The 24798-nt window shown below is 42.5% G+C and overlaps 1 protein-coding gene across 2 annotated transcripts in view; it reads left to right on the top strand.

Moving 5' to 3' along the window:
* Positions 1–24798, top strand: part of CAB39L (calcium binding protein 39 like) — a 104342-nt gene that overhangs the window by 20534 nt on the left and 59010 nt on the right. Inside the window, exons 2-3 of one of the 2 annotated variants that reach the window (XM_034758510.1) lie at positions 15909–16129; positions 24008–24154. In XM_034758510.1, coding sequence (XP_034614401.1) covers positions 24053–24154 — 102 coding nt within the window. In that variant the 5' untranslated portion in view covers positions 15909–16129; positions 24008–24052. Of the gene's footprint in view, positions 1–15709; positions 15859–15908; positions 16130–24007; positions 24155–24798 lie in introns of those variants that run through there. The other variant, XM_034758511.1, reaches the window with a different exon arrangement.

Raw genomic sequence — 24798 nt, 5'->3', positions numbered from 1 at the left:
CAGGGGGTGGGGAGTGGTTGGATGGGGCGTGGGAGTCCCAGGGGTCTGTCTGGGGGTGGGGGTGTGGATAAGGGTTGGGGCAGTCAGGGGACAAGAGGCAGGGAGGCTTAGATAGGGAGTGGAGTCCTGGGGGGCAGTTAGGGGAGGGGTCCCAGGAGGGGGCAGTCAGGGGACAAGGAACGGGGGGAGGGTTGGGGGCTCTGGGGGGGCGGGAAGTGGGAGGGGCAGGGGCGGGGCTAGGGCGGGGCTCCTCCCGTCCTCTTTTTTTCTTGCTGAAATATGGTAACCCTAAGAATAGTCCAGAAGGAAGACAGGCAGTCCTTAAGAAAGAAGTATGAACCTGAAGTTCCTGCATGTTCAGACATGTTCCTTTCATCATCTTCAATGCAGCTGCCTCCTGAGAAGGAATACTTCTCATGATGTTGTTTCATTTGGGGCAACCAGACCTTGCATTTCTTTGTTACACTGTTTGCATTTTGCATGCATGCCTGTCTTGCCCATAGGTAGAGGAACTTCATTAAAATATTCCCAAACTGGGTCTCTTTTATGTCCTGCTGCTATTATAGGTTTTTCCTTCTAGTGAGAGAATGGTATGGCAGATCTCAAATCAATGAAGGCTACACTCAGAAAGACCTCAAGACTTCTGGATATGCTGCTCAAACAGTTTCACTTTTGTTTCTACTGCCTGTCCCTCCCTTCTCACATTTATTTCCAGACTTCTTCTCTTTGTCCAGATCTATTCTGCCCCCAACAATCTTCTATTCATTGAACTTTTTGAAACTTTACACTTTTAGAGAGAGCTAAGGGATTGACTCTGTGTACACAAATTTGCAGAGGGACAGTAGGTTTTAGGTCTGTTATTTCTCACCTCTATTTATTTTTGTAAAAACATTTTTGCTGTTAACAAGCATGTTATCTCTGGAGACACAAATTCACAGTTTGAGAACTGCAAAGCTAAGCATTTCTGATGGTATCTTCTAGACTGAGCACTGAGTCCCATTGGGTAGATAGAAAGATTAACCTAAATAATCTAGACAGAAGTCCCTGGAGCCCCATAAATTTGGGTCCCTAATCCATGAACTTTTCTTAAACATTGCATGAATATCATAGAATCATAGAATATCAGGGTTGGAAGGGACCTCAGGAGGTCATCTAGTCCAACCCCCTGCTCAAAGAAGGACCATTTCCCAACTAAATCATCCCAGCCAGAGCTTTGTCAAGCCTGACCTTAAAAACCTCTAAGGAAGGAGGTTCCACCACCTCCCTAGGTAACCCATTCCAGTGCTTCACCACCTTCCTAGTGAAAAAGTTTTTCCTAATATCCAACCTAAACCTCCCCCACTGCAACGTGAGACCATTACTCCTTGTTCTGTCATCAGGGATCACTGAGAACAGTCTAGATCCATCCTCTTTGGAACCCTCTTTCAGGTAGTTGAAAGCAGCTATCAAATCCCCCCCCTCATTCTTCTCTTCTGCAGACTAAACAATCCCAGTTCCCTCAGCCTCTCCTCATAAGTCATGTGCTCCAGCCCCCTAATCATTTTTGTTGCCCTCCGCTGGACTCTTTCCAATTTTTCCACATCCTTCTTGTAGTGTGGGGCCCAAAACTGGACACAGTACTCCAGATGAGGCCTCACCAATGTCGAATAGAGGGGAATGATCACGTCCCTCGATCTGCTGGCATATCATATATTGATCATATATTGTCTCATACTATAGAATTAGACTTTATAATCCCTATTCCATGATGAGATATCTTTGAACTATAATTATCTTAATTAAAACTATTTTTAGATAGGTTTTTCCTCTCTAAAAGCATTTTATCAAAAAAATCCAATTTAAATTTTAAAAAATCTGATTTTTTTTTAAATCATTGATTTTTTTTATCCACCCTGGTTCCTTTCTGCATCCCTGTTTTTCTGTTTTGCTTTGGTAAGTTACAGGGAGGAGTGTCTGGCAGTAGTCTTGCTCTCATGTTGTGATCTAGCCAGATTCTGCCAGCTTTCAAACCACTGTTCTTCTGTCAGAAGTTGTGTTGCCTATGTTTGTGATATCACAGCTACAAAAATGTTTTGGTTATAATTACCAGAACACACACACACGTGACCAATTGACAGCAGGGAGGGGACTTGATGTTTTGGAGGCTTGATAATGGAATACAAATCTTTTTGCCTTAAGGTCCCAAGTTGAATCTGAATTAATTTAGTAGTGATTTCCAGTAGTTTTTAGTAGTAGTGATTTAATAGTTGTTTCCATCTGATGACACAGAGGCCTATGTGAAATGGATTGATGATCTTAGTCTAGTTCCTAATGGCAAATGTCCTCATCAAGAAAAACACTGTAAGTAGTGGGACTGTAAGCAGAGAGGTGAATCTTCTGAAATGATCTTCTCATAACAAGACTGAGGCACACAGATAAGTAAGCTTGTATTGCCATTACCTGTGCTGTAAATAAAGCACTGTACTCTGTGACGAAATCAAGAATTATGTAGTCTTTATGAAAGTAAATCCAGATATACACAAGTAGGAGTTAATGTTCTTTTATTAGCAGAGCTCTTGCACTGTGCTTCACACAGAACAGGTTATGCACCAGGCTTACTGCCAGCAGTAATGGGGGTGTAAGATTACAATGTAATGACTTGCCATTCCTTCTGGTATTTCTGCATAATTGTCTATAAGAACCACGATCCATGCTGGGATGCTACTGGTAAAATGATTTGACATCACCATTGAAAAGCACTGGTAGGTACCATGCTGCTTTCTCATCAGTCCGTTCATTCGTAGAGAGCAGTAGCTTAAAGTCTTTCAAGTTCTCACAGAATTCCAGTCTCATCTGCATGACCAGTAAATTCCTTCTCAGGCAAAAGTGCTTTTGCAATCTTGAAGCTGCTGCCACCCATTGTAATACTCTCGTAGAATCATGGGATTTATTGGAACACTGCAGCACACACAGTCAGGACTGAACTTCCTGCTAACCCCTCTCCCCCAAGTCAGATTCAACAATGTAACATACAAGATGAGAACAACTTAACACTGAAATAAACTTACAGTACCATCTATTGGTCAAGATCCTATCTACATTAATTATTACAATAAGACCATGTTCCTGGGGAAATTTTGACACTACTTGCAAGTTTTGAGGTTCTTCGAACACTGTACAGATTACATAGCTTAATTTAGTCCTTTGTGATCATAAGACTCTAGTGAGTAAAGGACAGGACTCAGAATCAGCAGATCTAGGTTCTGTTTTGTCACAGGTTTTCTGTTTGACTTTGAGCAAGTTAGTTTAAAACAATGCTTTAAAAAATGGCCACTGTTTTTTAGGTGGGCAACTTGAGATACTAGGGCTTCATTTTTACAGATATTGAAGTACTCATATTTCCTGTTATCATCAGGCGTTGGCGGGAGGGTGTGTGTGTGCCCACGTGTGTGCGTTGCTCTCTCTGTCTCAGTTTCCTTGTAAAATGGATGTAATAATATTTATCTCACAGGAATTTTGTGAGACGTAATTTTCTTCTGTTTGTAAAATATCTTGATCATGTGATGGAAGGCACAGTAGAAACACAGGGCATTATTCTCTGTGAAAGAGTCTTGATTCTGTGGGGTTTTTTTTTCTCCATTTTCCACAACTTTTTTTTTTTTTTAAAGCACTGTGTAAAGACTCTTAGAATGGAAATTATTCTCTCTGAGCATTGCATTTGGGGCTCAAAACAGTCATAACTGGATGAAAACAAATTTCATATACTTCTGGTGATATAATTTTTAGCTTCAGGAATTGTTAGGGGTATGTGCGTCCTATTCAATTATGCTTTGTTGCAGTTCAGTCTTTTACATGGTTTTTCAAGAATCATAAAATGTTATACCTTTCAAATATCAGATGAAAGGAAAAATAGTCACCTGCGGTAGCCCAAAGCACTTTACTGTTGTGTCTATTATTAATTAAAGGAATCATCAATGTTCTGCTGAAACTAGGGACAAACAGCTAATTTTGAAAAAAACAGACACTATTTACATTCTTTGCCTGTTTCCAAATATGGGATATTGGAGAATAATGGCACTATGCACTGTATAATCATCATTGTTAATACTGTTACCTAGGATTATCTTTCAGCACACTGGGCAATGCTTTTCTCTTTATATTTTTTTCATTGTTGAAATACAGTAAGCTCTGATCTGTGTTAGAGGGCATCTGTCAAGATAGCATACGTTTTAGATCTTCAACAAAGCCCCTTTTAAACTGCTCCTTTCTTTCACTTTTTGGCCTCCCTCTTCACATATGCTTCTAGATTTCTTTTTGAATGTTCTGAGTAGTATGGCAAGATATTTTTAGGAAACTGGTGTTCAATTAGTGGTTCAATTAGTATGGACTTGGGTCAGGTGCAGTTTGAACTGGTCGGGATGCTGAAATGTAAAAATATACCTATTCATCTCTTTGGCATGTTGCTGATTTTACCACCATTCTTTTAAAATAAGTCTCCAGATAAAAGTTCACATTGTAGAATTGTGTTCATGTATCCTTCAATCTAATCTTTCTCTCCACTCATAAAATGGGAAGTAGAGTTATGATTATAATGGTATTGAGAAGCCAAGGAGAAGTTATTACATTCTCTCTGTGTCCCAGTGTATCTTGTAAGTGAATTTTTTCAGAGCAGATATGATTAAGTTTAATCCTGTATTTCTATTTCACGTGCTGGACTTAGTTTTGAAGTACAAGATATTATTAAAATATTTGTATTAGAGGAAAAAGTTCTGCTTGCTTTACCTCTAATTTTTACTGTGGGGATGGGGGAGGTGGGGAAGGAGTTGTTTAATTGAATTTTTTAGAAGTTTTTCTTATTTTATATACAGTATGATAGTACTGCACTTATGTGGAGAAAAAGCTCAGTGCAGGTGAGTGAGTGTTGGGACTGAAGTCAGTATGGATGATGTGCTCCAAGAAGACTACTGGTGGTTGGATACAGGACTCCATATCACCTCTGGCCCCTTCTCCAGCACTGTTTAAAGCCCTGAGACAAGGCTGTTGATCATGTCTCCAGCTACTGCTGCCTAGACCAGATTATGTTGTATTCTATATGGCTTCTTATACCATATTAATCTCTCTTGTATCTGAGCGCTCTCGGGTAGTGCATTAAGCAACATGACTATCATCTGTCGTGTATGTTCTCTCCAGGGGGAGAGATGTGCGCAACAAATGTCTTGTTTTGGTACAGTGTTTGATTGTGGGGTTTTTTTTTTTTTAGTTTTCTGTGAGCCAGTGGGGCTCACACTGCTCTTGTAAGTATGGGACTGCTGCAGAAATGAAGAGGAACCCAACTGGTGGAGCGAGCTCTGGATTCATACCAGGAATTGGAACTCTTTAGAAAGATTAACGTTGCCTTTCTTCTCCTCTGCAGTTATATTTAATGCAAACTGAATAGAACAGGAAAGAATGCAGTCCATGCTGGGAAACACTAGAGGGAGCTGAGGAGAGGGAGAAGGAATAACATGATCATGATGATCTGTTTACATTTTTTGAAATAGTTTATATGAAGAAACTATTTCAATCCTGCTCTCGGCTTTAGCCAAAATACAATAGCAGCAACTCAGCTACAGCAATCACAGAGGCAACATCACTGACTTGAGCACTGGGAGCCAGTAAAGATGGATACCAGTTTTCTGTTCTTCAGAGAGATGGGAAGCTCTGCTCCTTCCTCTTTTTTCCTTCCAGTTAGGTGCAGGCGAGGATGGAGCCTCTCTACAAAAACAACGAGGAGACTAACTGATACAGCTGATATAGACTAACGCGGCTACCGCTCTGAAATCTCTCGCTACGGAAACCCACAGTGCCTAGTCTAGGGTGACCAGACGTCCCGATTTTATCGGGACTGTCCCGATATTTCCTTGTTTGTCCCGCGTCCCGACCGATGTGCGGTCGGGACACTGGACAAACAAGGAAATGCTCTGGAGCCCGGAAGTGCTCGCGCCCCCCCTCCCGCCCCAACTCCACCTTCTCCTTCCCCCATTGGTTCCCTCCCTGAATCCCCGCCTCGTCCCCAGGCTCACCATTCCTCCTCCCTCCACAAGCGCTGGAAGGAGGCCCGAGAGATGCAGGAGGAGCGCGGGGCTGGGGTGAGTAAGAGTCCGGCCTGGCCCTGAGCAGGCAGGACTCAGTCGGGCGGTAGGGAGAGTAGGGGGGGCGGCCCGCGGGGCCAGGCGGCAGCTGTTCTGCTGGGGGGCTGGGCGCAGCTTGCGCGCTGCTGGGTCCCCATAGCAGGCCCAGGCTCAGGGGGTTTGGGCCCCCGAGCAGTGGCTGCTCCCGAGTCCCGCTGCCCGGGGGGGAAGAACAGCCACCGCCTGGCCCCGCAGGCAGTCCCCCTACTCTCCCTACCGCCTGAGTCCTGCCTGCTCGGGGCCAGGCTGGACTCTCACTCACCCTGTCCCCGCGCTTCCCCTGCGTCTCCCGGGCCTCCCTCCAGCGCTTGTGGAGGAAGGGTGGTTTTTTTGTTTTGTTTTTTGTTTGTTTTGGCCCAACCCCCCCACTATCTCGATATTTGACTTGGGTGATCTGGTCACCCTAGCCTAGTCTGAGAGGCAGGGTCAATTGACTTGGGCTTGCAAGGCTTGGGCTGCCGGGCTAAAAATAGTACTGTTGATGTTCCCTCTCAGGCTGGAGCCTGGGATCTGAGATCCCCAGATTTCAGAACCCGGGCTCCAGCCCAAGTGTGAATGTCTACACTGATATTTTTAGCCCCGCAGCATGAGGCTAAGGCAGTTGACCGGGGCTCTGAATCTTGGTGCGGTGGGTGGTTGTTTGCTGCGTAGATTTATCCGTAGGGTCCGTCTTCACCTTGTTGTTCTGTACCTTGGTGAGCAGCAGACCACTAGTTTGGCTTTCACTCTAGGTTATGTTTTCACAGGTGTCATAACTGTAAAGGGAAGGGTAACAGCCCTCCTGTGTACAGTACTATAAAATCCTTCCTGGCCAGAGACTCCAAAATCCTTTTTACCTGTAAAGGGTTAAGAAGCTCAGGTAACCTGGCTGACACCTGACCCAAAGGACCAATAAGGGGACAAGATACTTTCAAATCTTGGTGGGGGGAAGGCTTTTGTTTGTGCTCTTTGTTTTGGGGGTTGTTTGCTCTTGGGACTGAGAGGGACCAGACATCAATCCAGGCTCTCCAAATCTTTCTGAACAAGTCTCTCATATTTCAAACTTGTAAGTAAACAGCCAGGCAAGGCGTGTTAGTTTTTATCTTTGTTTTCTCAACTTGTAAATGTACCTTTTTGCTAGAGTGTTTATCTCTGTTTGCTGTAACTTTGAACCTAAGGCTAGAGGGGATTCCTCTGGACTCTTTAAGTTTGATTACCCTGTAAAGTTAGTTTCCATCCTGATTTTACAGAGATGATTTTTACCTTTTTCTTTAATTAAAAGCCTTCTTTTTAAGAACCTGATTGATTTTTCCTTGTTTTTAGATCAAAGGGGGTTGGATCTTGATCCACCAAGAGTTGGTGGGAGAAAGGAGGGGGATGGTTAACTTTTTCCTTGTTTTAAGATCCAAGGGGTTTGGATCTGTATTCACCAGGGAATTGGTGAAGAGTCTCTCAAGGCTACCCAGGGAAGGGAATTAGCACTTTGGGAGTGGTGGCAGCGGACCAGATCTAAGCTGGTAGTTAAGCTTAGAAGTTTTCATGCAGGCCCCCACATTTGTACCCTAAAGTTCAGAGTGGGGAAGCAGCCTTGACAACAGGATTTGTGTTTGTACACAATTTACATAATGTACATATCCACACTCCCCCTTGGGGGGTTATATATAAAAATTATAGGGTCAGAAAGAATGTGATGAGGGGATAGAAAGGTTTTATTGACATGAATTTGGGATGGCCATATTGAGTGGTGGGTTGTTGGTTTGGTTTTAGGCCATCCCTAATAATGCTGATAAAAACTTATATCTAGACTTGGAAGGACTAGATTTTTATCGGTAAATGGTGGTAAACATCAGTTTCACCGTAGACACACAAATGGATGAAAAAAATATTTCTATAAATGATTATCAAAATGTACAGATAGACAAAGTAAGAAATACTGTTTGAGAACTTAATTTAGTTTAAGGATATTTACTTTTTATATTTTGACAGGTGGTATTGACAGTTGTGTTTTAATGGTTATAAAGCTTTAACTCTTTGAATTTCAACATCTACTGTCATTATATAATTGACTGCAGCCATAATTTCGCACATTGTGAAAATCTAAATCAATAAAAATTCTTAATAAGCATTGATATTATCCATCAAAATAATAAAAAAAAAATCAGATTCTGCCAAGCCTACTTATACCACATCATGCTGTGTTCGGTTTACCCCACACATTTTAGCAAAGAAATAATTTTAGTAATAGTTTCTAGAAATATTTTATTGGAACTACTTTGCATGTGGATGATTAGATGTTGAACATGAATGTAATTTAGTTTTATAAATTTATTTCCTGACTCCACAATTTATCACTACCACATATGGTTCAAAGCTTTTTAGATTTCCTTTTATCATTGTAGAAAATAAAAGGCAAATGTGGTAATGTGTGTTTTATTTCTTTGCTCTAATAGATGGAGGGATTTTTAAGTTAAGAAAATAAGGTCATTTCTTTCAAAAAAGAACTTTACCCATACCTTCAGCCTGAGATCTGCATTCATAAAGAAGGAAAAAATGTAATGGGACTCAAATAGATAGAAGTCAGAGTTCGTTAGCATGTGCAAACAAGTTGTTCAGTATATTTTGACAAGACTTTAAAAATTGTTGGCTATTCATTATTAACTAATTTAGGAGTTGAGATGAGCACAAATTATATACTGAAACAAAACTAAATTATCGAAGGAAGCCCTTGTCAAAGGAAATAGTTAACTACTTAGCAGCCAGAGGTTCAGGTAATAGCAGCTGGATAAATATGCCATGTTGGGGTACATTGAATCAGGGCCTTAGTTGTTATCTGAAGATCAATTACTGTAAAGGCCTCAACTCTCTACACAAGCTATTCCAGACAACATTCCACATTAGAAAGGTGGTACATAGATTAAAAAAAAAAATCTGCAATATTTCTCTTCACTGAGTGTACTAATCAGGGGTGAGGATTGAGCAACTTCATGCAGCCGCTCAGAATAAAGTCTCATTTCTGCATGATGTACATGCAGAAATTCCTGTTAAAGGGAATTTCTATAGGCAGAAGACTTGCAGTAGGGTGCCCGACTTGACTGCACACACAATCACAGCCTGTAGTGCCTATAATTAACAGTCCCCAAAACAAATCTAAATTCTGAATGAAAATAACCAGGCCATATAATTCAACAGAGCTCAATATATCACTAACTCCCTAAATATACCTTTTTAACTATAAGGGTATGTCTACACTACGAAATTAGGTCGACTTCATAGAAGTCGATTTTTAGAAAGTGATTTTATACAGTTGATTGTGTATGTCCCCACTAAGTGCATTAAGTTGGAGGAGTGTGCTCCGGGCTCCGTTCCAAAGCCCTGCTCAATACCGTGGCTAGCATCGGGTCACGGAGCGATGCTAGCCATGGCATTGAGCAGGGCTTTGGGACGGTGCACTGTGGGTAGCTATCCCACAGTCTCCGCTGCCCATTCGAATTCTGTGTTAAGCTCTCAATACCTGATGGGGCAAAAACATTGTCGTGGGTAGTTTTGGGTATGTCATCAGTCTCCCCTCCCTCCGTGAAAACAACGGCAGACAATCGTTTCGCATCTTTTTTTCCTGGGTTACCCATGCAGACGCCATAGCATGGCAAGCATGGAGCCTGCTCAGCTCAGTGCTGCTGTTGTGAGCATTGTAAACACTGGCTAAGAGATGACAGCATGAGGACGATTGTGAGGAGGACATGGACACAGACATTTGTGAAAGCACGGGATGTGGCAATTTGGGATATCATGGCGGCAGGGGGGCAGGTTGATACAGTGGAACGCCGATTCTGGGCCTGGCAAACAAGCACAGACTGGTGGGACTGCATAGTGTTGCAGGTATGGGATGATTCCCAGAGGCTGCGAAACTTTCGCATGCCTAAGGCCGCTTTCCTGGAACTTTGTGAGTTGCTTTCCCCCCGCCCTGAAGCGCAGGAATACCAAGATGAGAACTGCCCTGACAGTTGAGAAGCGAGTGGCGATAGCCCTGTGGAAACTTGCAATGCCTGACTTCTACCGGTCAGTCGGGAATCAATTTAGAGTGGGCAAATCTACAGTGGGGGATGCTGTGATCCAAGTAGCCAATGCAATCGCTGACCTTCTGCTAACAAGGGTAGCGACTCTGGGAAATGTGCAGGTCCTAGTGGATGGCTTTGCTGCAATGGGGTTCCCTAACTGTGGTGGGGCGATAGACGGAACGCATATCCTTATTTTGGCACCGGACCACCTTGCCAATCAGTACGTAAACTGCAAGGGGTACTTCTGAATGGTGCTGCAAGCACTGGTGGATCACAATGAACGTTTTAGCGATATCAGCGTGCATGACGCTCGCATCTTTAGGAACTCTGGGCTGTTCAAGCAGCTGCAAGAAGGGACTTACTTCCCAGACCAGAAAATTACTGTTGGGGATGTTGAAATGCCAATAGTTATCCTTGGGGACCCAGCCTAACCCTTGCTCCCATGCTCATGAAGCTGTACAAAGGCAGCCTGGACGGTAGTAAGGAGCAGTTCAACTGAAGGCTGAGCAAGTGCAGAATGTTCCTTTGGATCTTTAAAAGCTCGCTGGCGCTGTTTGCTGACTAGGTTAGACCTTAGCTCAACCAATATTCCCATCGTTATTGCTGCTTGCTCTGTGCTCCATAATATCTGAGAGAGTAAGGGGGAGACATTTATGGCGGGGTGGGAGGTTGAGGCAAATCGCCTGGCGGCCGATTTTGAGCAGCCAGACACCAGGGCGATTAGAAGAACACAGCTAGGCATGCTGCACATCAGAGAGGCTTTGAAAACCAGTTTCATGACTGGCCAGGCTACGGTGTGACAGTTGTGTGTGTTTCTCCTTGATGCAAACCCACCCCCTTTGTTGATTTTAATTCCCTGTAAGCCAATCCACCTCCCGCCTTTGATCACAGCTGGCAAAGGAAATAGTCACTATTGTTTTGAAACCATTCATTCTTTATTTATTAAAGTGAGATAACTGACAAGATAGCCCAGGTGGCGTGGGGGGAGGAGGGAAGGACAAGACCACATTGCTTATTGTAGCCACACTACAAATTAAAACTGTTTGACAGCCTTCTGTTGCTTGGGCCATCCTCTGGAGTGGAGTGGCTGGGAGCCCGGAGCCTTCCCTCCCACCCCCAGTGTTCTTGGGCGTCTGGGTGGGGAGGAGGGCAGGCGGTTATACAGTGGATGCAGTGGCGGTCTGTGCTCTTGTTGCCTTTCCTGCAGCTTCACCAAACGCTTGATCATGTCCGTTTGCTCCCCCATTAGCCTCAGCATCGCCTCCTGCGTCTTCTGATTGTGCTCACTTAATGCTTTCCTGGCCTCTGTCACTGAATGTCTCCATGCATTCAGCTGTGCCCTATCAGTGTGGGAGGACTGCATGAGCTCGGAAAACATGTCATCGCAAGTGTGGTTTTTTTTCCCGCCTTCTAATCTGTAATAACCTCAGGGATGGAGATGATAGGGGGAGCATAGAAACATTTGCACCTGCAGGGGGATAAAAAGGAAGAGTAAAATTTAAGATGATACATTTCTGAGAACAAAAGGGAGGCTCTTTCACAGTGAATCAAGCAATTCACAGCAGACCGCACATGTGCTTTAGGTACAAGGTCACATTTTGCCTTTTATATTGAGCGCTTGCTGTTATGGTGACACATCACACACGGCTGGGCAACGGAATTTGGTTTCCAGGCAGCCATGGTAAGCCAAAGGGTACGCGGGGTTGGCTTCTTCCACCTTTATAACATGTGGGAATGGTTTCAAACTGCAGCACCCTCCTTTCCCATAGCAAACAATGCTGGTTGGGTTTGCCATTTAAAAGGAGGGGCTGTGGTTTTGGGGTGGATGTGCAGCACACCCCTCCCTCCACCCCACCGCTTAGCTATTCTCTGGGATGATCCTTCACCCCTCCCCCCACTGCATGGCTATTCTCAGGATGATCCCTTTTAGCCAAGCACAAACAGCCCAGCATGAACGGGGTCCTTTTACTGTTCCTTTACAAAAATTCCTCTATTTCAACCAGGTGACTATGAATGATATCACTCTCCTGAGGCTAACACAGAAAGATAAAGACCGAATGTTGCTTGAATGTGACAAAACCCAGGACCATTTGCTGCCATGCTTTGTGCTGCAGTGATTCTAGACTACTTGCTACTGGCTTGGCGTGGTAAAGTGTCCTACTGTGAAGGACGAAATAAGGCTGCCCTCCCCAGAAACCTTCTGCAAAGACTTTCAGAGTACCTCCAGGAGAGCTTCATGAAGAAATCCCTGGAGGATTCCCGCTCCATCCCCAGACACGTTAACAGACTTTTCCAGTAGCTGTACTGGCCGCGAATGCGTCCCAATTCTTCAGGGCAAATCAAACATTAAACACAATTGCTTTTAAACCCTGTAGTGTAGTTACAAATGTGCACTCACCAGAGGTACCTTCTCCGGCTTCAGGGTCTGGGATCCTGCCTTGGGAGGGTATTGACTCCAGGGTGATGAAAAGGTCCTGGCTGCCAGGGAGAACAGATTCTCCACTTGCCTGCTGTGCATTTTCCTCCTTCTCATCATCATCCACAAAATCCTCCTCCCTGTTGCGTGAGACTCCCCCCTTGCAGGTGTCCAAGGACAGTGGTGGGTAGTGGTAGGGTCCCCCCCTAGAATGCCATGCAGCTGATCATAGAAGCGGCTTGTATGGGGCTCTGACCTGGAGCGACCGTTTGCCTCCTTTGTCTTTTGGTAGGCTTGACTGAGCTCCTTAACTTTCATGCGGCACTGCTGTGTGTCCCTGTTGTAGCCTCTCTCCACCATGCCCTGTGCGATTTTGGCATATATAGCATTTCTTCTTTTTGATCGGAGTTCTACCTGCACAGATGCTTCTCCCCATACAGCAATCAGATCCAGTGTCTCCCGTTCGGTCCATACTGGAGTTTGTTTGCGATTCTGGGACTGCATGGTCACCTGTGATGCTGCACTCGCCACGCTAACCAAACAGGAAATGAAATTCAAAATTTCCCAGGGCATTTCCTGTGTACCTGGCTAGTGCATCGGAGTTGAAAGTGCTGTCCAGAGCAGTCACATTGGAGCACTCTGGGATAGCTCCCGGGGGCCAATTCTGTCTAATTGCATCTGCACTACCCCAAATTCGACCCAGCAAGGTCAATTTTAGCGCTACTCCCTTGGCCGGGGAGGAATACAGCAGTCAATTTTAAGAGCCCTTTAGGTCGACGGAACGGTGTTGGTTGTGTAGACTCATTGCTTATAAAATCGACCTAATGCAGCTAAATTTGACTTAACCTCATAGTGTAGACCGGGGCTAAAGGTAGTTAAGGTCTGGAATAGGCTTTCAGTGGAGGTTGTGGAGTCCTATCATAGGAGATTTTTAAGAACAGGTTGGACGAATCCCTGTCAGAAGTGGTCTAGGCTTACTTGGTCCTATTTCAGCTCAGGGGACTGGACTAGATGATTCTATGATAATCTTATGTTTATATAACATTTCTTATTCGGTATATACCACAAATGCTTCTACAAATGTAATGATATACAAACCATCCAATGGGCTTACTTAACCTACCACTGAAATGTGGCTTTTTCTCTGTGGTGAAACTCAGCAAACATTCTGTAGCGCACACCACCATTGTATTTCAGTTTAGGACCGGAATGAAGGAGCACCTTTTTCCATCTGAAACATCAATGGAAGTGATGTGGGGAGGACGTAATTATGCTAGATGCCGTTTGACTGGGAAATAACAATTAATGCCTCTACCCTTACAAAAAGTGCAATTGCATCTTTTACTACATGTTGTTAGATTTGTTTAGGTCTTATTCAAAAGATGGAACCTCCAGTAGCAAAGTTCCCCATAACGTCCTGGGGGACTGTGTCAGAACTGACTCGGAGCTAAGAGTGCCACCTGCTGAATCACCAGTGCCTCTTCCTGAAGTTCCTTTTTGGGTGTGGGTGAACCAGTACTAAGACATTTCACTTCAGAAGCTGGCTTTAACCATGGTTTCAGCACCATCTCAACATATGGTTCTAAAACCTTGGCGCCTAGGTGCCTCAGTGATGCTTTATTATTTTAAGCATAAATGTGTGTGCTGCTTTACAAGCAAGTAAAAGAGGATCTTTCTGAGGACAAAGTAGTGCCTCCTGTGTGGATGCATAAGGATGGGAGATGGTGCCAGGAGTAGGGTCATATATATTTTAGTCCTTGTTCTCCTTTGAGTACAAAGACTAAAGATTGTTGATTCTAGGTTCTTCCAAATTGAGTCTCTCTCCCAACCCTGTCTCTGCCCTGGCCAGCTGAGCTTGGTGACTGCAAACGGAAGCTGCACTCTTTAAAAGGGTGGTGTTGCACATGCGTTCCTCAGATTTCTAGGCTCAGTGCCTCCCAGAGTTCCCAGTGGGGTGGTACACCTCTGCACTGCCTCCACTATAAGGCTGTGGTTAATTACCACGACTGAGTCCTAAATTGAGACATGACAGGACAGGGGAAGGCAGCACTAACATGTGGTGGACACAGAGAGCGGTTTCTAAAATAAATCTGCTATGTGCACACAAACTTTTTAAATAATGTGAGATGATAATGAACTTGACAAAATGCTGAGATACAGAATTCAGCCCCAAGCTACACCCTGAACTGTTGTTTTCAGCACATGTATATATCATCGCTCATCATAATGCTAAAACAGAGCAGAAATAAGATGAGGAAGGAATTTAAAACACAGCATTGGTAGCAGTCATTAGTACAACAGTTTTCTTTGCATGGTCTTTAATGTACATTAGACATTAGCTGAAGGGAAAAAGCATATGTAATTCCCTCTGGACATATGTGAAACAGCCTGAAGAATCACTGGTGTTAGAGAAAAATGAAGCTTTAAAATAACACACAGAAGCGTGTACACACACATTCTCTTTCTATTTCCCCCACCTATCCAAGAAGAGCCTTTAAGTTAATTGCAGTTTGCTATATTTTCCCTTGATTGTTAATAGTTGGTAGTATATGTTGTTTCAGTAGATTTTTATTATGTGAATTTCTCCTTCCTGTCTTATACTGACATTGTCATAAAATTAAAATACACTCGGATTGAGAAACACCTTTTATGTCTATTGGATTTTATTTTGCTCAGAATAAACTCTGAGTTTAGCACTGAAATACTGAGTAAAGAAAAAATATATATTTTTTTCAAGCAGGAACCAGCAGCCTATGGGTAGATCCCCTATGCCCAAAGAGCTCTTGTGGTAGCATGTTGACTTTACTGTTTTGTAACCATAAACCATTAACTGTTAGAAGCCCTTATTTACATTCTAAACAGAAGGGTAAGGTGAATAACGTAATTGTAGCAACCTCTACCACACTGTGGGTGTGAAAGAGGCATCTGTGGTGGGCTTTTGTACTAAAAGACTGATAAGGGAAAACTTATGTGAGTGATGTAGATTTGTTGCATTTGTGACTTTAACCCTAGAAAATTCTGTTGGCAGAGACAATACTTTGTCTTTCGCTTTACACACATTCCTCTGACGTGGAGCTCAGTTTACAGAGGGAGGGTGTGTGTGGCGTATGTGAGAGAGAAAGCTGGGAAGGGAGGGAAGACATACATACACAGAGCTAGTCTGACCAGAAACAGAACTGCCCCTGGCAGATTAGAGAGACAAATGAGGTTTGGAATCTGAATCCAGGAAAAGGAGAGTGGAAATTTACAGCTGCTCTAAGTGAGTGTGCGTGTTTTAGCGATCATCTCTGTTAACATTTTTTCCAAAAGGTAACAGTTACTCTGTCTTCAGCAAGCAAGTTGAGACTGAATTCTGGAATTTGTTTTCTCTGCCACGTGTCAATAATAAGGAAGAACTTATATTAAATGGAAGATAAGTAAAGGGTCCTCCAACTGGCCTGCTGATTTGGGTCTGGCAGAGAGCTGTCTTCAGCACCTCATCATGTATCTGCTTTTTGTTGTTTAGACAAGCCTGGACATTTCTGTACACAGTGAGTATCAGCTAAGATTACCTAGTCTGAATTAAATAAAATTAGGTAATGAATTAAAACTTCCTTTTTTGGTTTATCAATAGCTTTTTGGTAATGAAATTCTCACTTACTTCTTGTTACCTTTTTGTAGCATTGTAAACTAGTATGGTGTTTGTGTGTTGTATGTTAAAAGCAGTCCTAAACAGTACTACTACTATTACATAAGGCATTGACTCTGCTAACAAATATTCTGTATCCATGGCATATCTTTGGAAATGGGTTTTATTTACAGTGGGGATTCCAAAAATAAAATAGCTGCAATATATCACTTCTCTTGCTTCTCTCTAGTGAGGTGCTTGCAGATGCAGCTTTGCTCTTGAGATACAGAGAAATGAGAGCATAGTCACTTGCGTTTAGAAATTCAGAAACTGTTAAGTATATAAAATTCGAGTATATATTCAAATTGTCACGTGTAACTGCATACATCATTATAAATAAAGAGATGGAGGGTGATCTAATAGGTCTCTTCCATCTCTAGCTTCTAGGTTTCTCTGAAGTAATGAGCCAGTCTGAAAGTCCTTTTTCAGGCAAAATGTTCATTTAAGTCTCTGGGGAGTTTTGCCTGAGTAAGGACTTTAGAACTTGGCCCATTTTTAGTGGTGGTAAACCCACTGCAGTGCCAAATTATTTAATGCATCATGGTGTCACAGAAAGTGATATGACTCTTTTCAAAGATATGACCAAGTGAATGGAGATGGTATGGGTCACTTTCCAATAATGGCTAATATAAAGCAAAAAAGAATAAATACTTGTTTGAACTGCTGGATCAAGAGTGTTATTTTTCTCCTCTTGGCTGCTGTCTCAAGTTTTGTTGTTGTTGTTGTTGTCTTTTTTTAATTTGGGTTCTATTACCAGTTTCTCTTGCTTCCATAATTATTACTACTAATCTAAATGGAAATTAGGCTAAAATTCCCCTTGTATATAGGTAAATAATAATAGCACCTAAATAATGGCTTTAATCTCCCAAACATTAATTTGTTAAGGGACCTGATCCTGCATGATTGGAGACTTTGAATTTTGCTGTGAACTTCAATGGCCAGGATTGGCCTCTGCTTATGTTTCACAAACATCACTGTTGCCATGCTATAGGTAGGGATTCCAAAGACTCCTGAGTGTTACCCTTCTTCTGCTGTCAGCAAGTATCTGCAAAACCTACTTGCAAGTTACATTTCTCATCACCTTCTAGCACTAGTCCCTAAAGAAGATAAAGTACTACTGTTGTCAGTAACTACATTAGCTCAAGTGGCAGAGGTCTATGTGGTGGATCTAAAGATTCCAATCCTGCTGATGATCTATGTGAGTGTCAGGATAGTTCCATGTGATAGAATTTTTCTGTTTTCTTTTTTTAAAAGTCTAGGAAATTACAACAACAAAAAACTATATTAAAAGAGCATTGTTAAGGTTGCAAAGTCAAGCACTCAAAAGTTAGGAAATGCCAGAATTAAGGTATCTGTGCAAGCTTAATTCACTCCCCCTTCCGCTTTGTGTGTTTGCATTATGAGATAGACTACATACTATTTTTTCCGCAGGACATTAAGTGAATGGGAATTATTCTATATTTCTTTTTTATTCTCCTCATTGCTCACAGGCCTTATTTAATGCACACAATCCAAAGCCTACATTGAATACAAAATTATTAATTTCCTCCTGTGCGTTTCTATAGTATTCTCACCATAGTACCTGGGTGCTTCACAAACATTAATTCATTTATCTTCAGAATATTTCTGTGAGATTAAGCAGTATTATTATCTCAATTTTCCAGGTGGGGAATTGAGGCACAGAGAGATCAAGGTCAAAAGTGCCCATTAGTTCTGGGTGCCCTATTTGAGATGCCTGGAGCCTGTTTAAAAAAAAAAAAAAATCCATTGTGAGTGCTCCAGCACACCTGCACATCTGACTCCATGTATCTCACACTGAGTACCCAGAAAATTGGAACACACAGTTAGTAAGCAAATGTGAAAATTTTGGTTTGTGGTTTGTCCAACATAATATAGGAACTCTGTGGCAGAGGCAGGATAGAATCCAGTTCTCCAGGGCATCATACAACTGCTTTTAACTATGGGACAGTCCCTAGTTTTCCTGTAATCCCTTGCTTCATTCACCGTGTAACTTCCCAATTCTGATCCAAATAACAGCCTCATTTGGTGCACACCCCTGATTCATCTCTAGAACACTGTCCATTCAGTGCCTTTTCCTGTGGAAAAATTAGTATGTAATCATGTAATTAAAGAATATAAATGTAACACATATACACAAAAGGCCTGAATTAACGTTGCATGGGCAGCCTGAATTCTGGCATTTCCTAATCTGAGTGATTGAGTTTATAACCTTAATTGTCCTTTTAACATTTTTTTGGGGGGAATGAGGGGGATGCAATAATACATAATTAGCCTGCAAAATGATAGTGAAATTTACCAGCACACAATCTACAAGCCATCAATGCTTTTTAATACAGTAATGGGGTGGGAGGAAATGAAGATATTTTATTTACGTATTAAAAAATAACTCATCTCAGGGTAAATACGTTAATAGAATGTTGTGATTCTGGTACACAGGGAGATACTGTATACCTAAAAGGATAAGAAAACATACAACGTTTTCTTGCCTGAATTTGTATAAAATGTTATACAATTATTCACTTTCAGTACTAAACTGCTTATCTCAAGTAACATGTAAGAAGAATGGATTGAATGAATCACATGCTGTCATTCTTGTGTTTGTGGGAAGGAGGAGGAAGTATTTGTTACTGAACTGCTTAACTGAGTTACTGTATAATGATGGGATCTGCTGATGACTGAAGTAATATTGCTGTCTGCATGCCTCCTTCTTTGTTTGCAATGTTATTGTAGCCATGTTGGTCCCAGGATATTAGAAAGACTAGGAGTGTGAGGTAATAACTTTTAGTGGACCAACGTCTATTTACGAAAGAGTCAAGCTTTCAAGATAAGCAGAGCTCTTCTTCAAGCTTGTCACTTTCACCAATAGTGAAGTTGGTCCACTAAAAGATATTACCTCACCCATGTTGTTTCTCCCTCCTTTATTGTCTTTATAAGCTTTGATATACTGGGTTCTTTTAAGGAAGACTGTGATCAAGAAATAAAGGAGAGCTCAGGGAGGGAGCCTATAAAGTGTATGAAAAGAAATCTGATTAAGTTTATATTTGTATTAAAGAGTTCTAGTCACACTAAACATTTCCCTATGTCACGCTGGTGAACGTGTAAGCTGGCTGAACAGGTTTCTGTACCTGCCAATCTAGTCACTGGAAACTCAGCTGGGCTGAGAGCATTTGTTTTGGCCCATTATAATAGTATCTTCAAGAACTGAAAAGGGGTGGTGGCCTATCAGTGTTTTTTCTTTACCTCATTTTAGCATTCCCACCTGACAAGCTGACTCCAAGCTTCCCATTGAAACTGTTGGGTTTTGCTATTTGGTGGATGTGGGTTGGTTGTTTTTTATTAAATGCTCTTTTAGAGTAATTGGATTAGCAATGGGACATCATCTATTCTGAGCTGTAGGAACATAAACTCAGATCTGTGTAAATAGTCAGATCTTCTCCCCCCCCCCTTTTCAGATTCACATGAAAATCAGTCTGCTAAACTTTATCCCACAGATTTGCTGAGATTAAAAAACAGATTTTACTATCTTGCATGTTCCCAAAATTACTGGAGGTCTAGTTGTCTAGGTCTCAGAATCCTGGATGGGGTCAGGGGGGAGGGGAAGAGGAACCTTTAGTTTAGGCTCTTGTTCCTATTGAATGGCATTCTACACCACCCCAAGTCTTGGTTGATAAATGTTTGCTGATAGGCCTGTGGTAATTTACAAAACTAATAGATTTGGTTTTGTGGTTAATAAAACACAGAATTGGAAGCCAAGAAATTTTGGTTTTATTCCTGACTTTCCCAATAGATTCTTATGTGACCTTTGACAAGTCATTTAATCTTTCTGTGCCTCAGTTCCCCCACTGTAAAAGTGGAGATAGTTGTACTTAAATGCCCTCACTGGTATGATGTCAGGCTTCATTAATGTTTGTAAAAGTCTTTGAGATCTCGGGGAAGGCCTGCACTGTGAGTGCATAATATCACTTTGCAATCTCAGCCATTCCTTCGACTATTCCTAGTACCTGCGCACTGCTGATCTTATTAGTCTCTGGACTTCATGAATGCTTGAGCTTGAGTATTAAGTTTTTGCCTTTTGTGCATGTATGATCATGAGGATGTCCTGGGAATGACAAAATAACCTAGTAAAATATAAGAGAGCAGAAGAATTTCTCACCAAGAATGAAACACACCTGCCCTGCCCACGCCTACTGCCCATCATAAAGAAACTCTTCTTTCTAATTTTAACAGGCCCAGCCAAACATCTGAGAAAGGTTGCTTTAAAAACTGCGTTTCACTATTTTTGTCATTTTTTCCCCTAAAATAAAACAAAAGCAAGCATGTTCTTTCACCAATCCCTAGCTGAATACTTGTCACTGAAATATTGTTGTGAATTTAGAGCGCATGAAAGCTGTTGGACTTTCTAGCTGTGGAGACTGAGAGGTTCTGTTTATCTACAGGTCACAACCTCACGAAGTGAAAGTATATTATTTCCCACACAACCCTGCAATGTGTCTCATTCCTTTACTGGAGGAACCACCTCGAAGGCTGAAAGAGTTATTTGAGCGGCAAGATGGAGTTTTGGAGTCAAATGGGCAAGTCACATGTCCATGCATGACTCAGAACTTTACAGGCCGATGCCACATTCCCAGGAAAGCTCAGATGTGGATTGGCGTCTCTCAAAGTTCATTATCAGCTTAAGTGTTTCTTGATTGGGCACTTACTGAGAATAGTCTTTTTCTCAAGAAGCTGACCAAATGCTTCACTGATGCTACTTAAAATCAAACAAGTACATAGCTAATATTCATAACTTCGAATACAAAAATGACACATACATACAAATAGGATGAATATATTCAGTAGATCATAACCTTTGCAGAGAGATGTTACATGGCATATCTAGCATAAAACATATTCCAGTTGTCATATTTACACTCATAAGCATATTTATATAAAACATTATGGAGCGCAGCATCACACCAGTACTTTGGGGTACCTCAGATTGGGCATTTGGAAATCAAGGTAACCAAAATACCTCCCATTGTTGTAAATATTGGCCTTTATTTTTAGAATTCAATGGACTCCATCTAGGATGGGGAAAAAAGCTTACCTGTCTAGTGATACAAAATCCTGTTGGAATTGTAGTGAAAATAGTGACTATGTAGTACAGAGGCTATGTTCAGAAGATGTATGTAGGTTAATTCCTTTTGGGAAAAGGTAGCTAATAAGCCTTATGATCCTTGAAGCTAACATATAAAAAATTACTACTTCTTCCCCTTTCTCTCCCCAAAAAGAAGAAACCTACTAGCCAAAAGTGGTTAATTTATTTAAAAATCGGAATAATCAAAGTTACCCTGCCCCACCTGAATGTGATGTTTGTTTTTTAAAATGTCCTTCATTAGTGTTTTTTAATAGAATTCAAAGGCTGACAATCCAACTCCCACCCCTCGTGTCTTGTCTTCGGGGTTAATAAGCTTGCAGGTCCTGACCCTTTTCTATTTCCAGTGTTTTAATTTTTAAAAATGTTCTTTCCCTGTAATATCGAGTCGTTAACCATGGGGTTGTGGAGTCCCAAGTGCTTATTAGCAGCATGCAGACAGACATGTTATTGCATTACCCTTTCAATTTAGCAAAATTGTGGGGGATGATGCAAGTCATCCAGTGAGAGGCCCCTTCTTTCCTGGTATGTGAATATCGCTGAACATTCCTAGATGAGTTAGTCAGTATACCCCCATCTTCAGTGTAGTGTATCAGCAAATTGAGAGGTCTGACTCTGCTCTGTGCTAGTCAGAGGGTGTTGCCAAACTGTGGCCTGAGTTCCATGGGAGCAGTGCTGAGCACTGTTTTTGGCTTCCTAGTTGAGATCTGAGCCAAGTATTTAGGCTTACACAGCCAAAACCGCAGAAATAAAAATGTAGTTTGAACAGTGCCCTAAGGAGCTTGAATATTGAAGAGACACAGTGACTTGAATTTCCAGAATTTGAACGTGAAAATATTTCTGTAGAACCAGCCTAGCAACAAATCATTAATGAAAAACTATATATAAATTCATCTACTTTTGATGCTATTTCCTACTCTAGGGACTTTTAATTGAAATATGACACTCTTCAAATAATCTTTCCTTTATGTCACAGATAAATTACACAACATCTCTCTCTAAGTGCTTTAAGATGTTTCACTTAAAAGCTTTGTAGTATAGAATCTGTCTTATTTTATAAAACATCACATACATTTTCAAATTCTCTCAAATATCCATAAGGGTGTATAAGTAAAAACTATAGCTATTATTTTTATTAATCATATAAGATATGTAATAATTAATATCATGTGTACATGGAGGAAAAATGTGTTCTATAAGACCATTAGATTTTGAGGTAAGGGTGAGTGTTATGCAGAGTATTTTACATATGTATATTTTAATCTGTTTTTGTTCCTCCCCTCTCAATCTCTGTTATAACATTTCTTATTTGTATGAGACCATAGCGTATATGAAAATTGGAGCGATTTTGCCACCCCCTCTCCCCCCCCCCCGATCTAATTTACTTCTTACCAGTGTGTTTTTACTGTTTGCATGTTTTTCAGCATGGTGACCTATCCTGCGAAGTGCTGTGCGCCCTCTTTAAAGTGACATGGGCGTGATCCAAAGTCCATACAAGTCAATGGGAGTCTTTCCATTGACTTCATTAGGCTTTGTATTGGGCCCAAAGGGCTGGTCTACAGTGGGGGGGGGGGGGGGCAGAGGGGAATCGATCCAAGATACGCAACTTCAGCTACGCGAATAGCGTAGCTGAAGTCGAAGTATCTTGGATCGAATTACCTGGGGTCCAGACGGCGTGGGATCGATGGCCGCGGCTCCCCGGTCGACTGCGCTATGGCCGCTCGCTCTAGTGGAGTTCCAGAGTCGACGGTGAGCGCGTTCGGGGATCGATATATCACGTCTTAACGAGACGCGATATATTAATCCCAGATAAATCGATTGCTACCCACCGATATGGCAGGTAGTGAAGACGTACCCTTAGAGTCTTCAACTCCCATTAGCTTTAATGGGAGTTGAGGACACGCAGCACCTTCCAGGCTCAGGTCCTGCTGACACATTAAAACTAAACTGGTTGCTTTCTCTTTCTGGTTCTCATGCAGTAGTACACTGATGGGTATTAGGGTTTCCAACAGAATAGGGAGGAATGTGTAAGTTAAAGTGTTTTTGTTTAAATGTTTTAATTTAATGTAAGCATTTGTATTTATATTAGGACTCATTTTATATTCCTTTCTCATCTAAATTCCCCCGGACTTAAATGAGTAGGAAGTGAGTCACAAGGAGTGCAGGCCTCTCAAGGTTTGGCAAGCTCCCTTTTTGGGGAGACTTAAACTATTCGATATTGACATCCTCTTAATTAAAAAGTTAAATAGAGAGAAACGAAATAAAATGTAAGCAATGACTGAAAAGTTGAGGCCCAATCCTGCAATGATCCAAGCAACAGATATATTTGTCTGCTGGTTCTTGGAGCTACTGGTTTTCCAATCAAAACTTAAAAGGCCTGTAGAAACCAATCGAGACCAGTTGAAGGATCTAGTGGAGTCTACTGGAATTTTCAGTAGACGTGAGCAACTGGAGCTCAGAGTGCTCTTACAGTCCGAGCTTGCAGTATAATTTATACATAAAGCATACTGTATTTGACTCATAGCTGCAAACAAAACCTTAAAAGCTAATTTTTGCTTTTTGTTTTTTGTCCTTTTTGATTTAAAGCAATCCTCAGCTATATCAGAAGAAGAAATTCAGGTGAAGAAAATCATGCCTTTGTTCAGTAAATCACACAAAAATCCTGCTGAGATTGTAAAAACTCTGAAAGAAAACATGGCCATATTGGAAAAGCAAGATAAAAAAACAGACAAGGTATGAGATCATGGTTTTTAAAAGACTAGTGATAAGGTATTTATTTGTACTCGGGGGAACAACAGTTTGAAGAGATTGAAATTACTCTGTTCATAGGGTTACCATATTTTGTGCCTCCGAAAGGAGGACACTCCACGGGGCCCTGGCCCCGCCCCCAGCCCCAACTCCGCCCCTTCCCCCAAAGTCTCCGCCCCCTCCCCTGCTTCCCGCGAACATTTTGATTCACGGGAAGCCTGAAGCAGGTAAGGGGGAGTGTGGGGGGAGGAGGCGCGGCCCAGGCTGGCCCCCCCAGCGTTTCCAGCCTGGGTCGGCTCGGGGCCCGGCCCCCGGCCGAGCACCCCCGGCCCGCCCAGCACTGCCGGTCCCCGGCCCGGCCCCCGGGCCCCCGGCCGAGCACCCCCTTCCCCCGGCACCGCACCGCCAGTCCCCAGCCCGGCCCTCGGCACCGCACCGCTGTCCCGGCCCCCGAGCCCCCGGCCTGGCCCCCAAGCCCCCGGCCCGGCCCCCGAGCACCCGCACAGCCGGCCCGGCATGTCCCGATTTTCCCGGACATGTCCGGCTTTTTGGGCTTTCCCCCCGGACGGGGATTTGGAGCCCAAAAAGCCGGACATGTCTGGGAAAATCCGGACGTATGGTAACCCTAC

This window comes from Trachemys scripta, chromosome 1 (genome assembly GCF_013100865.1).
Source record: "Trachemys scripta elegans isolate TJP31775 chromosome 1, CAS_Tse_1.0, whole genome shotgun sequence".
NCBI lineage: Eukaryota > Metazoa > Chordata > Testudines > Emydidae > Trachemys > Trachemys scripta.
Note: the sequence above shows the minus strand (reverse complement) of the source record. Positions and strands in the feature narration are given on the sequence as shown.